Source organism: Anguilla anguilla, chromosome 1 (assembly GCF_013347855.1).
Source record: "Anguilla anguilla isolate fAngAng1 chromosome 1, fAngAng1.pri, whole genome shotgun sequence".
In the NCBI taxonomy this organism is placed as follows: domain Eukaryota; kingdom Metazoa; phylum Chordata; class Actinopteri; order Anguilliformes; family Anguillidae; genus Anguilla; species Anguilla anguilla.
In genome coordinates, this window is record NC_049201.1 from 44,800,194 (window position 1) to 44,818,207 (window position 18,014).

The 18,014-nt window shown below is 39.4% G+C and overlaps 1 protein-coding gene across 1 annotated transcript; it reads right to left on the reverse strand.

The window, feature by feature from the left end:
- Positions 1 to 1,760: 1,760 nt before the first annotated feature.
- fam210ab (family with sequence similarity 210 member Ab) lies at positions 1,761 to 8,028 on the reverse strand. The gene is made up of 5 exons (XM_035407852.1): positions 7,876 to 8,028; positions 7,344 to 7,377; positions 6,497 to 6,955; positions 4,458 to 4,569; positions 1,761 to 3,886 (listed from the first exon to the last, which is right to left on the reverse strand). Exons 3-5 carry the CDS (start codon positions 6,925 to 6,927, stop codon positions 3,554 to 3,556), a joined length of 876 nt encoding a protein of 291 aa, XP_035263743.1. The 5' UTR covers positions 6,928 to 6,955; positions 7,344 to 7,377; positions 7,876 to 8,028; the 3' UTR covers positions 1,761 to 3,553.
- Between the last annotated feature and the right edge of the window lie 9,986 nt (positions 8,029 to 18,014).

Genomic DNA, 18,014 nt, shown 5'->3' on the forward strand with positions numbered 1-18,014 from the left:
TGACGGTAGCTGTTTTTAAATGTCCGTTCTTAAAATGTCACACCAGTTCTATATCTTTGGTCTTGACAGTTATCACAGGACTACTTCCATCATGGACTTTAACATTTGTTTTGCTTTATTTACAAAATAAATTCATACAAACATGCATACACATGTATACATGCATATATACTTGTACATGTGGTATGTACGCCCATATGTATGTGTATACATGTATGTATATATACATAAAAAAATTAAAACTTGTGTATTTTGCCTCTTTTTTATTTAAGCAATTGTGATGTAATAGGTTTTAGGCCTAAGGTCTGTTATTGCAATACTTTTACAGAAAAAAAAAAAAAAAATCAAAAAATGTTGCTCTAAGTGCTGTTGTAGTCAAAGATTTTATGCTTGTACTTATGCTGTGGTCAAACTGCAGCAGAATTATTAAAACTTTAAAAAGAAATAAGTGGTGATGTGCCTTTTTTTGTTTTGAAGTCATCGTGTAGTGATCTGCGTAAAGCGTTCTTTCGTTCGGCCATTTTTCCTTCCACAATCGAAGTCTGATGTACCAACCTAGAAGCTGGGGACTATTTTTAGAGTAGAGGCCACACAGTACAACTCAAGGTCCCGAGCTGATCAGAGGGTAGAGGTATCTGTCATTGGAGGCGTCTGGTAGCTTGTGGTCACCTGGTGTGAAGTTGGCAGAAGCGCAGTAGCCACCTGAGAAAGCACGGCCAGCACCTGGTGGTGCCCCGTCAGTGTGCTCCCACTCCCGCGGAGTCCTGGTGGGACGGCCTGTGACGAGGCTGGGTTTGAGCTGCAGGACCCAGCTTATGTTCCTGGGTCTACCATCTGAGCCTTTTCCCAGCTCGAGTGAGTCATTTCTTTTGGACTGCTATGCCGAACGAGATCCAAGTTGAATCAGTACTGAATTGAACCTCATCAAAGCAAGAGAGTACTCTGCAGCTGGATTCCCTTTCTCAAGACTGGAAATGCTGGAACAGTAAGAGACTGGACAGAAATGGCAGGGTATAATATGCATTCATTGGAAATTCTTTAGATACAATTTTGGTATTTTAGTGTATCTGATCTACAAGTAATTGGTACACGCTAGTGTGCGTTCTGCCAAATTGAAGAAAGGCACTGCAGAAATGCGATGAGCTTACAACCACGGACCTACGACTGGGTAATACATTTCTGGAGCAAAGAAAAGTGGACTGCTAAATAAAATTACTATCTTTTATTGCTGGAACTGTAGATAAACATGCAAAAAAATACACAATGGAGCTTTAAAGTGGTACAGACTGCAAGCACAGCCTGGACTTCGTAGTGGCAGGTTTGAATCTGGCTGTCGGTAGCCTGCTATGACCACAGGCACCGGTGGAGGGCCAAGGGGTGGGAAACACCTTGCCTTGTCCTACCAGGAGCAAGATGGGTTTAAATTAGCTAGGGTGTTACCACTGTATTACTTCCTCAAAACTAAGCTGCCAGCTATTGTCAATGGCAGGCTGCCTCTCCCCTGTTCAGCCCAAGCCCTCTGGTATGTGTGCAACCTACAGACCATAATAGTCACTGGCATGCACTTAAGCTGCAGTGCTGCTTGCATGGGTGTGGTTGGCACAGCTCTGACAATTGCAGATTCAGGAGATTCCAGATTGGAGAAAGAAGACCGATACAATGACAGCCTGGACTGTTGTGACCTCCATTTTGTCTCAGCACTGCTAACACTTCCTCTGGCACTCCATCAGTGCTTACGCTGAATAAAACCAGAACAAAACTGCATTTCTTGTACTTTTTATTCCTTGGGTTGAATCCCAGTAACACTTGTAGTAGTATGAAAAGTTTTTACACTTTCGACACCGCAGCTGCTGTAAAGAAACGGGATGGATTACAAAATCTGAGACGCAGCTCCTAGTGCTGTGCTCCCAAATGAGATGTGCAACACAGAAAAGCCACAGCTCTTCCCACGGGATGTCCGTACTACACCCAACCCCGCAAGGGACTCTGGCAGGTTAAAGTGCACCAACCCTCCCAGTCTCCTCAGGATTTTGGCAAAAATGATGATCTTATTTTCCTGAGGAGCCCTGTGTATTTAAACATTCCTTAAATTACTGCCACTGGTAGACTGTGGCTACAGGCCACTCGGTCTGATGGGGCTGACACCGTGAGAAACACTCAATGACTGAAACCCGTGTTTTAATAGGCATTAATAACAGCATTGTATCAACCGAGAAGTTAATTGAACCCTTACGAGCCGCATATCCACACCTTCTTGCCCAAGTGCACCATACAATGCTCAATATTTAGGATTTTATGAAATATTCAAATTCAGTTAATTGACATCAAACTGTGCATTAGGCTACATTTCATTTTGCAGGTCTTACAGCACGCTGTTCCAAATCAGTACATTTATGAGTAGATATGCTTTTATTCGCACTCCGTGAAGGAGGGACATTTAGACATCTTGTCTGCCAGTGAACGCTAAAGACAATGTGAGGTGTGTAATGCTCATCTTCGGTCAGAATCACTATCTCACTAGCAACAGATAATCCTGAATGAACAAGACATTTATTTCTTCAATTCAACGAAATGACTTGCCACAGGCTCTTGATCAGCACCCTAAATTTAGGGTTTCTGTTAAATTTATTTAAAGCAAAATTACTCCCAAACTGAGCGCCCCCATGTGATTCACACAGCTAAAACCATGTTCTTAATTTCTGCACTTCATGGCTGGATTTGTCACAAGAAATTGGGCCATCTATCCTTAAACTAAAGGATAACGTCCTTTTTTATTTTGAATTTTTGTGTGGAATCCACCTTCAAAGATTGTTTGGAGTTTTACAAAACAGTTAAGACAGATGGAGTATGGTGCAATTACTTATTTGAATTTAGACACAGCCATAATTGAATACTTTGTTTATATTATATAATGAATTGGGTATTCCATAGCTCTGAAATTACATAAAATATATCCACTTTCAATAACAATTCACTCTAACGAACACTCCAGAAAAAATCTGGGGAAAGGCCAATCTGTTTTAAACAGTGGACAAATGTGTCAACCCAGACGTTACAATAGGCTTCAGTGGTCTAAGCAGAGATAAAGTTTAAAGTTGGTAGTCAACTAGCTTTTATGATCTACAGATAAATGTTTTAGATGACAATTGCTTCTTTCTAAGTTGTCAATTACAGCTGAGGGTAAATGCACATGAAAAAACAGGCATTCATACAGTGTACCAGTCACCTTTCTGCTTTTTCCACCGTAAAACTGTCAGCAAAATCTCTCAATGGTGAAGTAATAGGACCATGACGTGCAAATGGCAGAGAGGACACTGAAATTCGACATTATTACACCACCTCCTGGACTGCGCTTTGTGCATTAAGAACTATGTAAGCTCATTCCCCTGCAGTCATCTTATAATTACTTGTGCACGGTTATCGTCGGGGCTGTCAGCATATAAAGAGGAAATTTGCTGGGATTAAAACAGGAACCACATGCATATTACACAATGAAACTGAGAATGCTGATTAACAGATATGGAGCGTCTGTCCTTCCGACTACAACTTAATTTTACTCTGCTTTTTTTCGGAAAGACACTTTGTCTTTGGTTTCCTGCAGTTTCTCTGAAAACTTGTCCTTGGTTTCCTCCATCCTCCCTGAAATGCGCTCTTTGGTCTCCTCCATTCTGCCCGACAAGAGCTCTCTGGTCTCCTCCATCTTCTCAGAGAACCTCTCTTTCGTTACTTCCATTTTTTCTGACAGACGTTCTCTGGTCTCCTCCATTTTGTCCTGGAGGTACTCCTTGACCGGGGGCGGAGTAGAGACGTAACCATGCTTACGGAGGTATTTCACCGTGAGCGACGTTCCACCCAGTGTCACGGTGTACCTGGCTGGGGTGGCAATCTTCACAAACACATGCGCACACATAAAATCACACATCAGTCACTATGTTAATATGGAATACATTAAGTAACAATGACTTATTTAAATCAGTAATATTAGCACAATATGATTTTTATTTATAAACACAATAGTGTAATTTCCATTTAACTCCCTATCCCCCCCTCAGTCTGTTTAAAATGATTTTTGTTAGATGCTGGAGTCTAATTTAAATGGCCATTACAAGTTACAATAGCTTGACAACTACCGTACACACTCCCAAACTCTTTTTGGCTGGACCACAACAGCGGGGCCAGCCCTACTAACGCGAAGGTCTGTGACTGAGTGATGAAGTCACACCATTGGTCGGCCGAGTTATGAAGTTACTGCAAATCACTCTTATTACCGTATCGAAAAAGCTAAAGTTTTGGTTGGCAGACCTTCATCTGTCTGTGTCTGAGGAAGGTCTGCCAAATGATGTCAGCATGTTTTAATGTAGTAATAAGATAGGTGTTATACTTAAAAGAAATCAGAGTGTGGGAGATATCATAGGTCCTGTAAGAAACATTAGATACATTTTAGCCATTACACTTACCTTATACATGGCATAGGCAGTCAGCGCATAGCCACTTTGAGAGTCCCTCAGCAAGCCAACAACTGTTTCGGGCAAACCGATAAACTCCAGAAATGGAACCACATTCACACCCCTTGCAAGAAAAAAAGAAATATGAAACACTGTTAAACAAAATACACACACAGATTGGCACGTACAATTGGAGCACCTCGCAGGAACAACTGACCAGTGGCATTAAAATATTGACAGCTTAATTTCTGCACAGTTTCATCGAAATACTTCTTCTACCGACGTACACCAACTGTGTAGCCTACTGTATATTTGGGCAAAGTCTCGTGCAGGTGAACTAGTATGAAACTTGAGTGGTGGAATGTGATTTTTTGTAGTTTCACTATTGCAACTTGTTATCCACTTCATTAAAGCATATAACAGCTTCAAAATTCACGGTTGAGATATTAATGGGTGTAATTTCCACAACATAAATTACACTCATTAATATATCATCCGTAATTTCGAAGCTGCTATGCGCTACAACTAAGTAGCTAACAAGTTGCTACATTAAACCTACAACAAATGGTTGCATTCCACTACATTACAGTACATCACCACCACCAGCATGAAAATTTGCTTGGATATAGCCTACAGAGTTAGCTACTTTGGTAGAAGTAGTACTTGATGAAACCATTCAGAAATTAAGCACTGTGGATGATCATGAGTAACCATGGGGATTGCATTTGGAAATCTGTGATTTAACTGATACTTTTCCTTAGTTCTAACAATTAAATATTTGTTGTTGTTGTTTGGTTCCTTTCATTTTCAGCCAGCAGCCATACCACAGTCATGTATTTTTGTCAATCTGCTGAAGCTAAGAAGGACTAGGCTTGATCAATACTTCCATGGGAAATCCGGGAAAACTATGTTGCTCGAGGAAGAAATGGCAATTTAGGAGCACATCTACTAAATGAGATGCATTAGGAAATTTTTGGAGCTTTGAGGTCACACGGAGATGGACCTGCAATGTGCGTTTTTCAGGGTGAGCTGCAGCGAATATCTAGAAAACTTTCTGTATTTCAGCTATCCAGATGCTGAGATGCAGAGATACCTTCATTTTTGGATTAACTGCTCTTTTAAATCATTCATAACTGACAGCATTCAATGCCTAAATTCAATTGAGAAGAACTATTGAAACCAAACCAAAGCTGTACATATTCAGAGAACCTGTCTGAGTAGCATACACCAGGGGTTATCAAAAAAAGGCCGGTTTTGGGGGCTGGTTTTTGTTTTAGCCCAGCACCAAGACACCTAATTCTACTTATCAAGGTCTTGATTGAAGACCATGATTAGTTAATTAGTTGTTAGTGCTGGGCTAAAACAAAAACCTGCACCTACACTGTCCCTTTTCAGATGAGATCGGACACCACTGGCCTAGACAGTTTAGTCGTTTCCATGCTGAAACTATTACCTTGACTCACCAGTTTTACAGAAATTCTAGGGCGAAGAAACCAATTGGCTACTTCTCTATCCACACAGAATGGACCAAATGGTTCAGTAAAAGTAGTAATAAAACTACACAAACATGGTCATTACTTTAAGGCATATTAAAATGACTAAACAATAAAGACATGGGTATCTACAGCAGTGGTATTCACTCTTGCCCATTGGAGAGCTGCAGAGTAGGCTCTTGTTGCCTACCCCTTCATTTCAGTAACTAAGCCATACCAAAGAAAACAGGTGAGATGAGTTAACTGTAATCAGCTGCCTTACTTGATCAGTAAACAGCTAATTAACAACAAAAACCTACACATGCTGCAGATCTCCAAAGGCAAGAATAAATTTGAATGATCCACACAAAGTTAATATAGTTAAACAACTGAAGTTCTTAAATTACGAGGCACTTAGCAAACAAATAAACGATTCAAAAATTGTGAAAAGGTCAATTTTCAGCATAGACCCAAGCGCTGGCAGCAATTTTGCAGGATGCTCTCATCCACATCTTCAGTACAAATCAAAACTTTGTGTGAAGAGGTGCAAGCCTGTGAGAAAGCAAGGATATTACTCACTTCATGGCACTGTAGTAGAATGCCCCAAACCATATGGAAGAAGTCAGGAGATGCACTGGGATCATCACTTTGCCATACTGTTTGAAAGTCCTCTTGAACCTCTGGTAAAGGCCAATGGACTTGTCCTGGAGGGGATCGATCTCTGCAGGTTCCTCTGGGGGTGCTGCATGGGCCTGTGCTGATTCCGCTGCGTACTGTGATCCTGTTTCGGCCTGGTTCTGAAGCGGGGCGGGTTGAGGCTCCTCCTCAGCCTTCGACTTGCCGGGTTTGGCAGTCCTCACTGCCACTGAGGTACTCACGCAGCGACGGTGGGGAGCTGACCCCCCAGTGCACCGGACCCCCAAGGGCAGCCAGTGTGCACCAGGCCCCCGGAGCACACGGCGCAGGGTGCCCATCTGCCACATGGCTCTCTGGGACAGGAGACGAAGCATCTCCCCCTGTCACTTTGACCAGCAGTCCCTGTATGTGGTATCAACGCCAGCATTAAGGACATCAGGTAGGCTTCAGAAGTTAGGCTACTTCAGTCGATTTAATCGTAGAAGATGGTTCCTTCACCGGAGAACTTTTAATGCATAAACCACATCTTAATATTTAATAAAGAAAATGGAAAGCATTTAAAATGTGCGAAGACGAATGCCATGACTGTAAGCTAGGCAGAAATAAACTAAACATACAATGCTGAATATAGCGCTACTCCCTTCAACGGTGTAGTAGTGCCAGAAACTCCAAAGTCCTAAGCACACCTAAAGGCGCGAGATGGGTTCGCTTATATGTATTTTGAAAAATGCACCGACATTAATATAAAACAGATTCGTCACTAATAAAAAAGCGAAGGAAGTTACCTCACCTGAAAGAACTTCTCAAATCCATAGACGTACAAGCTGAAAAAAGGTTTGAATTCACATGAGATGGAGGTTAATTTTAATAACGTTATATAGCTTGCTAGCTAACTTTCGATACAGACCAGCAGAATCAATGTGTATTAGTCTACAATGACAATATATTTGCAAACGTTAACCTCCAGAGACGAATATCTCTATGTCTCCAAATGATACGACAAAGCAACCATTCTTCATGTCAAATCAAACCATAAAGAATACAAGTTAGCTAGAGAGGTCACTAGTTCCAGCTAACGCCAAGGAGGTGGCTAACAGCTAGCTAGCTGGCGACTTCGGACAAATAGAGCATATATAGACTAGCTAGGTACACTTTCCACAACAACATTGTTTCCAGTTTTAGAAACAGTTCAGGCCCGATCCTGAACACTTGCCAAATTACCTAGCTAGCCATTTAGCTATCTATCCAGCTAATCTGATTTTGAGTAGCACATTTGTCGTCCATATCGCATTAGCATATCCAAAACACACCAAAAAGCATACATTCAATTGTAAAAAGTTGTGTCTTCTACGATGATAAAACATGTCAACTCCACTTGTAGGGTCACCATGCGTGTCCCTTCTGTCATTCAGATAACTGTATGGCTAAAATGAATTCACACCACATGGCATTTGGACGTCGATGGTAGTCTGGGAAATGTAGTGCACGTTGTATCACGCTGTTTAAAAGTTAACGCAAAGTACTCACCTTACAACTCCACTTCCCAGTGCTTACGTAGAAGTAGTTCTTTTTAATATGTTCGGGAAAACGGAGGGAACAGGAAGTACAATGAAATGTACTGTAATAAGATCATTGTACACGGAGCTGCGTAGTACATGACTATGCCTCTGAGGGAAAAAAATAGCTTCGTGTTGTAATTTCTTCGTCTGGTGCAGAGTGGGAACCTCAGATGAGATTTCAGTCACCTTTTACATACATATGATATTTGAATGTAGACTGCACAGTGTAAATCTGACCTTGTAAATGTACAGCGCATATGCCTCTGAATTTATTGATGTAGGTTCCATAGATTTTGAATTAGTCTATGGATGGTTTTTATGAAGCCTTTGAAAATAGATACATTTTCACGATTATGTGTGTGCATTTTCAGAGAGTGCAGCCTGCTTTGACAATGTGGCGTAGTGGCTGCTGTGAATTTCGTATGTTTTCGGGCTCTTTTCACCAAATCCATCATACCGCGTTTGCTTTAAAAAAAATTTTTTTAAGTGTGTGCGTGTGTGTGTGTGCCAGCAGATGGCGCCTTCAGATTGAATATTTTTTTAAATGGCGGTAGGGTTCCATCAAGTCCACTGTGGCAAGCCATTCATAAATTAATGGATATTAACGTGAACGCATTACAGCGGTTATTTTGATGGGCGGCGTTAGACTGTTTAAAAATTGAGGTAACCAACTGAGGGAGATATAAATTCCCTGTCTCCCAAATAACATAAAACCGAACAACAATACGATTCTATTTTAAATGTAGGCCTGTTTTTGTATTTTAAAATCATTTTATTTCTTTTTAACACATCTGATACATTCTCATGTGATAGTAGGCTACAGTGTCAGGCAACGAAGGCTTTTATCTCACAAAACAGATATTGTCTGTTTCTAAATGCCTTTAGGCAGTGGAACTGATTACAGTGTTGGGAAATTCAATTTGTGCAATACTTCAGTGTGATAGTTTTTAAAATCTGCGCCCAGCAAAGCCCTGTGGATGACAGTGATAATCTGGTCCCTGTCAGCCCAGGAGCCTGGAAGCAATTAAAAACATAAAAATGACACAAATTCTAGTCCTGGCCCTGAGCCCTGCAGGTTCATGAGCTCTCCCTCTTGTCTGTTACTTCCTGTGAAATAACACCTTTAATTAAGCGATTAAGAAATTATAAAATCAAGAATGAAAATTCTGCTCAGTGCTCTACGCTAACATTTTTTTTTCCATCAGGAATGTAGTTTCCCCAGATTTCTCATGGAAGTACTCATCAAGCCAAATCTTTCTCAGCTCCAACAGATTGACAAAAATGCATGACAGGGCGGTATGGCTACTGGCTGAAAATAAATGGAACAAAGCAAAAAAAACATTTAATAATTATAACTAAGGACTAAGTATCAGTTGAATCACAATAAATAGCAAAATGGAGTCAGAATGAAATGTGAGTTTTGTTTTGGATGAAGTCTGGTACATACACCAGAATATGACACAATACCATGTGTTCTTTTCAATAAGGCCATTGTATATACACCCTCCATCTGACATGATGTTGGACTTATTCTGATTGTACAGCATGGCCTTATATATCTCCATCACTGAGAGGAAATTCTGATGTCTGCAGTTGGCCAGAAGGTGCTACTATAATTTACATGACAAATTGCCTCATACAATTGCTGTGCTTAAAGATACATGGGAATGCATCATACACATGCGGCAGAAACTTTGAGAGAGGTCATATCCTTTCATCAACCTAGACAGTGAACAATGAATTAAACCGATGGAACACCCACCACTTGTGTGCCAAATTGTACATAGGGAGCACATATGGCATACATAAGAAATCTATTTATGCAGACACTCTCAGTACAATGGTAGAACACATCATCAGACGTACACAGAGTACGCCTACTATACTTTAATACGTCCAGAAGAAAATTAAACTAAGAATGACTTGTGTAGACTGCCTGAAGGAAAAAAAAAAAGATGTCCAGACCTGCCAACAAAGAGTTCCAAAATGTAAGAACAATAATGGACGTCTGTCTCGAATTAGTCTTGCCAGCGTAGATTTTGCCAGGCTAAATTTGGCTCCAGAGGATTACACACATTGTCATCCTGTCCTAAATGGCCAGAAATGTAAGACCAAATGTAGACTAAGTGGTGGCATTATTTCTTGAATCAGGCATAGGGTTATGTAAATGATCAACCTGTAGAAAACGCATTTATCAAAGGCTCTTAATTCAGCAAATATAATATTAAACAGACCGAGAAGATAATAGCTAAAACATATTTTGGTATACAAAAATTGCTACAAAAAAGGAGCAGAATTTGAAACTGGAAAAGTGTTCAATTAAAATGATTGGCAGAACGGTCAGTCTGCTAGTTCCAATTTATGGTTTGAAAAAAGAAAATGAAACCCTGTTCAACAAGCAGGTTTGACCAAAATGTCAAACAAACCCTTGTTGAAATGCATTATACCGGTCTCTGCATCGTGTCGAGCGGTTCTTCGCCTCCGCACTGTGCGTTAACTTAAAAGCCTTTAACGCACAACTCGTCGTGGATTATAGTCTACCTGCAGAAAGAAGAGCCGCTCAGTGGGAGTTTGCATGACTAATAATTCACAGCCAAGCCAGTGGCTTTGATTAGCCGCACTGCAAGCATGAACACACTTGAAAGGCGCTCAATTCTTTTCTTATGGCTTTCATATGATCGGAGATTATGGCAATTCATTATATTGGAATGGGTCTGTCCGGTTTATGACGAACATTGAATCAAACCTCTCAGAATTCCTAACATTAGGCCTACTGTACATTTTCTTTTGGAGGACTTAAAACCCACTCTTGCGGAATACACTAGTCAAATCACTTGGGGGGCATTTTGAAACATTTTCAGCATTCTCGGCTGTTTTTAATATAATAGCATAATGGTTATAATATAACCATTATGCTCACACCACAGACAACATGTGATAGAATATTGCCCATTGGTCCAGTGTGTACTTACAACATATTTGGTGGCTTTAAAGCAGAAAAAAACATCTATCATGTGAGTCATGTGCTCCAGATTCTGTGTGTTTATTGGCCACCTCACATGTTTGCATTGAAATGAGAAGTCGTTTTGTCCCTGCAAAATAATATGTCCAGTCCAGTGAATAAGTATTGTAGAATAAGGACAGTGACACAAATATTGTTGTTTTGGCTCTGTACTACAGAACCTTGGTTTTGAAATGAAACAATGATGTTAAAGTGCAGACTGTCAGCTTTGATTTGTGGGTATGCATCCATATGGGGTGATCAGTTGTAGGAATTGCAGCCATTTTTGTACATAGTCCTCCCATTTTGGGTGAGCAAAAGCAATTGTATTAACATAATCTGAAATAAAGTTGTCATATTTAGTATTTGGTTGCAAATCATTTGCAATCAAAGACTGCCTGAAGTCTGTGACCCAGAGACAACACCCAAATGGTGGGTATCTTACCTGGTGATGTTCTGCCAGGCCTGTATTGCAACCATCTTCAGTTCTTGTTAATTTTGGGGGATTTTTGCATTCATTGTCTTCAGCAATCGAAAAGCATATTCAATTGGATTCTGGATGGGTGATTGACTTGACCAGTCAAGAACATTCCACGTTTGGTTCATAAAAATTCCGTGGCTGTTTTAGCAGTATTTTTGGGGTCATTGTCCTGCTGCAAGGTGAAGTCGGCTAGTGAGTTATGAAGTATTTTGTCGGATCTGAGTAGATGTTTCAGTACACTTCTAAATTCATCCTGCTACTGCTGTCAGCAGTCACAACATCAGTGACCCAGTTCCAGAGTCTGCCATACATGCCAGGGCCATAACACTACCTCCATCATGTCTCACAGTTGAGGGAGTTGCTTTTTTTTTCTTTCTCTGCATTTACCTATTTGCATCACTTTCAGGTTAATACTGGTCTCATCTGTCAATAATACTTTGTTCCTTAACTCTACAGTTTAAAAATGTACTTATTTAACAAACTAACCAGGCCATCCTGTTCTTGAGGCTTGCCAGTGGTTTGCATCTTGCACTGAACCCTCTGAGGTTATACTGGAGTAGTCTTCTCTTAACAGTAGTCTTTTTTTTTCCTTTGTCTCGGATCGATTTTTAAAATTATTTTTCAGCCTCTTGATGGCCAGCCTTACTGGCATCAGTCCTCATGTTGAGAGACAACAGCAACTGACTCCAAATGCAAAGAATTCCACAGAAGGAACTCTAGACCTTTCATTAGCTTTCTTGTGTCTGAACTAATAATGTGAAAACACACAGCTGGCCAAGAGCCAGCTGAGCAGCCAATTGTCCAATCACTTTTGCTCCCCTGAAATGGGGGAACTATGTATAAGGGCTGTAATTCCAACACGGATCACCTGATCTAACTGTAAATACCCTCAAATTAAATATAACTGTCTGCATTTCAACAGCATATTCACTGTTTTATTTTGAATCCAGTGTATTGGATTACAGTGCCAAAACGACAAAAATGCTGTCACTGTCCAAATTCTTCTGCACTCCACTGCACTGTACATTCACCATGCGCGTGCTGTATTGCCACATGTCTCAGCTCAGTAAAAGCCTTTTTAATGGTTGCACTCCCTCACTATTCTCTGAAATCATCATTGGTTTGTGATTTATTTTATCTCTGACCGTATTGAGATTGCTGTTGCACCTGGGTTTTCCACTGCATGTTATTGGCTCCAAAGTTACAAATAGCACTGCTTCTGAAAACCAATCAGTGTTGACAATCAGAAGTCATTCAAAACGTTGTTTTTACTACTGAATTGATGCTCGAGAGACACTGAAGGTGTGGTCTTTGCTGAGTTCCTTCAATGGCGGATCAAGCAGTTGCTGGAGGGCAGACACTGTGACCTTCCTATCCAGCCAGACTCTTCATCCAATGGTAGGGAATGGTCTGGCAATGCTGAGTTACCAGTGGGAGAGATGTACCATGTGAGCGTATTTCACCTTTGAATCCCAAACAGGTTGCCTGAATCTCCTTCAAGGTTATTTATTGCTGGGTCTGTTGTGGAACAACACTTATCACAGAAAAAAAGCCTGTCAGAATTTTAAATTCTCTGGCAGGTGCCCACGAGTCACTTTCTCAGGATAATCAATGGTATTTATCCTCAGTTAAACTTTATGGTCATGTGGAAATGACTCTACAAGTTTGATTTGTGAGAACTGAAAATAGATATGGGCAAAGAAGATAATTTAAGATATGTCATGTTAAAATATAGGAAAATTGTTAAGAAGTAAACACATTTTGTGGATTGAAATGGACTGAAGACATTTTTCGTAAAAAAAAAAAAAAGAATTCATTAATGATGCTATCACAAATCTGACCATAGAGACCTCATAAGCACTGAGATAAACATTTTTAGGGTCTTAACTGGACTGTACTCAGCAGAATAGGAGTTGCATGGTTTACTTCATCATCCCTATGGCTAGAATGGTTTTCTGGTTGATCATTCTTGTAGAAACCCTCACAAATCCCCCCATATCCCTATTCAACTCTCAGTGTGCTGGAATCAAGTGAGGAAAAAAACAATAGGCGGTTGTGCAGGTTTTCTCTGCAAGTAACATTAGAAAAAAATCATTCCAGTGATTGCTCAGTTTGCCTCATACAAACAACACAATTTTGTCCAAAAGTGTTTTGTGTGTGTGTGTGTGTGCGTGTGTGTTTGTGTGTGTGCATAGGCGTAGATTTCTGGGGGGATGCAGGGGATACGTCCCCCTCAATATTCAGAACACGTGTATTTGTCCGCCCCAATAAAAACATGAAAGAAGCATTTCCACCATAAATTGATACAGAAAAGGCACAGAATTGGTGCATAAAAATTCACCAGAATGCAGGAAATGAAATGTTTGACACTGAAAATTTCCTGGGCGAGGACCCCCACACCTCCCACTTAATGTGTCCCCCCCAATGTTCAAACTAAACCTACGCCACTGTTTGTGTGTGTGTGTGTGTGTGTGTGTGTGTGATTCTTGAAAAAAATCTGAGAATGGAGGGGTATGTGGGGGAGCTAATGGCTACATTTATGAGATTCTCAGACAGGATACTTGAGCTATCTGTTATTGTTATAAATGCATGAATGTTTGACAAGATACCTGAGATGAGGCTGTGGCACTGGGAGGAGGGAGCTAGGGAATTGCAGGTTTAAAAAAGAAACCAGGAATGTCTTTGGGCCCTAATTTGAAAAGACCCTATAAGGAGTGAAAATTAGATATGAAAAGATGTTATGAGCATGACAAAATGACGCATGGCAGCCTCTGTTGCCGTTGTTTTTATTTCTGATGAAACTATCCCTGTTGGAAATGCAATTCAAATTCTCATCCCAGCTGTTAGTGAGTACATGCGTGAAAATTATATATTTGCGCCATTATATGTTAATATTAAAAGCTAGACCTGATGACACATACAATCTGCCGCTCAGCGTCCATGCTTTGTTCAATTTGAGTTAATGTCTTTCAAGTGTGCAATTAGCAAAACTAGACTGGAGCGAATGTTGTTTTTTGAACATTTTCTATTATTTTGATAGCTCCATTAGCACCGCAAAGTGTGGCTGCACAAACATTACCTTAAAATATTTGGGATGCAGCTCAATAAGACTTTTCCTCCGGCAGGGTCATTTAAAACAAAATCCATTCAGATCATGTATTCCGGCTTCATGACTTCAAAGCAATACGACATTTAATTTGCATTCCTGAAGGACATTTTTCAAATAGAAACCATTTGTTCCAATAATATTACCTTTATTTTATTTCAACTCTGTCTAAGAGAAGTATCATGAGATCAATGTACCAAAGTTTCTGTAGGACTTTGTCCTTTCCTTTTTCCTGAAACATTACCTAAACCCCAACTGTTAATGCACCAAAGAAGATACTAAATGGATAGCGCGTATTGTGATGAACACCTTCAGGGTTCATGTACGACAATCAGACTTCAGGTTAAGTGAATTAACACTGCACTGAGAACATGCTGTTGCTTGATGGTACTAAAGATTTGCAGCTCTGGTCTGATTGGTCTGTCAATAGCCTTGATCCCTTTCATTGCTAACTTGTGAATGGCATGATACTCGGTACTTAAATATTACACTTTTAAATCTTCGTAATTAAGTTTGAGGGGGTGAAGGGTAAAATCAACAGAGCTGATTTCACCCTTTAAAAACACTTCCCTTAAAAGACTTCCTTTACAAAAAAGAAGTTTATAAAAGTATGCTTTAAACACACTTTTTAATTAACTAAATCCCAGGTAGTGTATTTAAAGTATACTTTCACTTAACTTTTGAGAAGGAAATGGGTTTTAAAAAGCCTGCCTATTTAGGAAACAAAGTTGAGGAGTAGTTAATACTTTAAGTATAATTAAAATGGGTCAATTTAGTTTTATCAAGAAATTAAAATATACCTAAAATAAATGTGATATGCTTAAGTATATATATATAAATACTAGTTTTTCATAAGGGTTGTCTTGGAAATTGAAGTCCAAATGGATTGTGGATCTGAGTGATTTGCCAGTTGAAAAAGTTTTATCTCTGTTTAACAGGGATCAGCAGTATTTGAGACTCATTTATCTGAAATACCGTCTGTGTTTGCATTCATATGTAATATGGGTTGCTCACTTTTTGTGGGGTTAATAATCCTGTGTCACCTGCAAAACAACTTTTTTTCTTTCACCATTCCAACTGAGTTTTGTAACATAATACATTTTCTCATGTATTTGCCCATCCAAAAATATTAAACAGAAATTAGATGGAAACAAATTCCACCCCTTTTTTTCCTGCATTTTTTCACAATTTGGTTTCAGACCAGATGGAATAGAAAAACTGTATGGATCTGCACTGAGAGCATCCAAAGCGTCTAGCTGAGGAGTGCTAGAAGGTGTTAGAAGGTGCTGTTATCTGCAATGAGAGAAATCTTTGTCTGAAGACCATAGATGTCTTAACCTTTTATTTCTATATTTTTTTCTTGTGTTTACTGCTAATACCTCTATTACAGTTATAAACAGTAACACACCTTGTCAGACACCTCTTGATAACTTAAAACCTTCAGAGATGTAGTCATTAATTATTTTACATTGTGGATTCTGGTACAGCACACCTACCCATTTTAGGACCAGCATTCATCTTTGCTCAGTGGAACATCTGAAATGAATCAAAATTGGGTCAATAAAGTTCTCACTATGCCTACTTAGTCCAGCTTGGGGATGAGAGGATGGATTTATTGTTTGGATAACTGGGTAATGTTATATCTGACACTAACAGAACTCTTATGTTAATAAATCAAAGTACTTTTATGTTCCAATGAAACATAAAATTAATAAAATGAGGGTATTTATAAAATCTCTAAAACCATGAATGCTATCATAAACTTTTACTTTTGTACTTTTATATTTACTTTTATATTTATTTTTCTTTAATTATATTTTTATCAGAGTACCTTGTTTTGTTTGCATTTCCATTAGAGCATGAAAACCGTTAATTGCTTTTTCTATATATAAATAAATATATATATTAAATAATTATTTATGCCAACTTGAAAAGGCTTTTGTATTTTATGGTTTTTGCTTCTGTCATATGATATATGTGCACATATGTTCTTTTGTAGATTTTCATTGATATTAAGATTATTTTAAGCTTCTAGACTTCAAAGTGAGTACTGAAGTAGCCTACTGCATTATCCTTTTTACTTCAGCAGAACCTACTTTGTTCCAGTGTAGAAAATGTCCTAATTTCCCAATTTTTTTTTTTTTTGGTCTGCCAAGTTATTCCCCTTATCGACTGATTAACTCTACATGAGTTTCTGTATCATATATGTTTGGTCTGATTGGGAAGGTTTTTCCAACTTGTTTTCTAACCCCCAAGAGGCTCATGTGGTAAAGGGACTCATTAATACAGCTGGCTGTATCCTAAAGCCATAGTGTGACAGATTAACCTGAGCATGGGTCATGCCACTAATCAACCAGGAGTCCACAGTGGCAGAAAACAACTGGCTTCTTCTCGTTGCTGCTGCACCATGGCCTCCCAAAAACATGCAAGATACCCACATATCACTGATTGTACTCCAATTGGACTCGCTTTCCTGGCCAATAGTGTGGAAAATACTGACTGGCTCTCTGATGAGTCCAGTGTGAGTAAAGGAATGCAAAAGCAAACCTCTCACACTCTTTGGGGCCAGATTTATGAGGCAAATTGTTGCTGCACAAAACCATTCACCATTTTGCACTCTACTGTGGACACCCAGACTACCACATTAACAGGTGACTTCCTAAGACCTTCCTAAGGTCAAAATTATGCAAAGAAATTACAGACACCCTTACTGTATAAGTAGCAGGGAACCGTGAGAAAAAGAAAACTTAAAGTTACAAATCAGGAAATATAGGTAATGATCAATGAGGTACAGCTTCGCCATGATTGAAGCTTTTAAATTCATAAAGGGGATCAACAAAGTGAACTACAAGAGATTCTTCAGGTTGAGTTCTGTTAGTAGAATGAGGGGACATAAATAGAAATTAGCAAAAGATAAATTCGGTATAGACATTAGGAAGAAATTTTTCACGCAGAGTAGTCAACGTGTGGAATAGCCTGTCAGGTCACATAGTAGAGGCAAAAACTCTGGGGATTTTCAAGACTAGGCCTGATATGGTGTTAGATACTATCTAGTCTGTAGGTAATCAGACCACTAATTTAGTCAGGAAAATGGCGAGCATTGTTGGGCTGAATGGCCTGTTTCTGTCATTATGTTATTACAGCACAGGAATACAACCATGGAGACAGAGCAATTTGTAATGACATAAGCAAAACAAAACAAATAGTAGATAATGTGAAGAAAAGATGGGATGATGTAAGGTGGTGCACAAATTAAGTAAACAAGGTGATAGTCCACCAGAAGAAGGAATACTGAAAAAATAAGAATAAAAATA

What these genes read in the sequence shown, in the direction of transcription:
- fam210ab (XM_035407852.1), bottom strand. Translation starts at nt 6,927, where the DNA reads ATGCTTCGTCTCCTGTCCCAGAGAGCCATGTGGCAGATGGGCACCCTG. An exon ending in TTCTACTACAGTGCCATGAA is followed by an intron (nt 4,570 to 6,496) that starts GTGAGTAATATC and finishes TTTTCTTGCAAG; the next exon opens with GGGTGTGAATGTGGTTCCAT. An exon ending in CTGCCTATGCCATGTATAAG is followed by an intron (nt 3,887 to 4,457) that starts GTAAGTGTAATG and finishes GTGTTTGTGAAG; the next exon opens with ATTGCCACCCCAGCCAGGTA.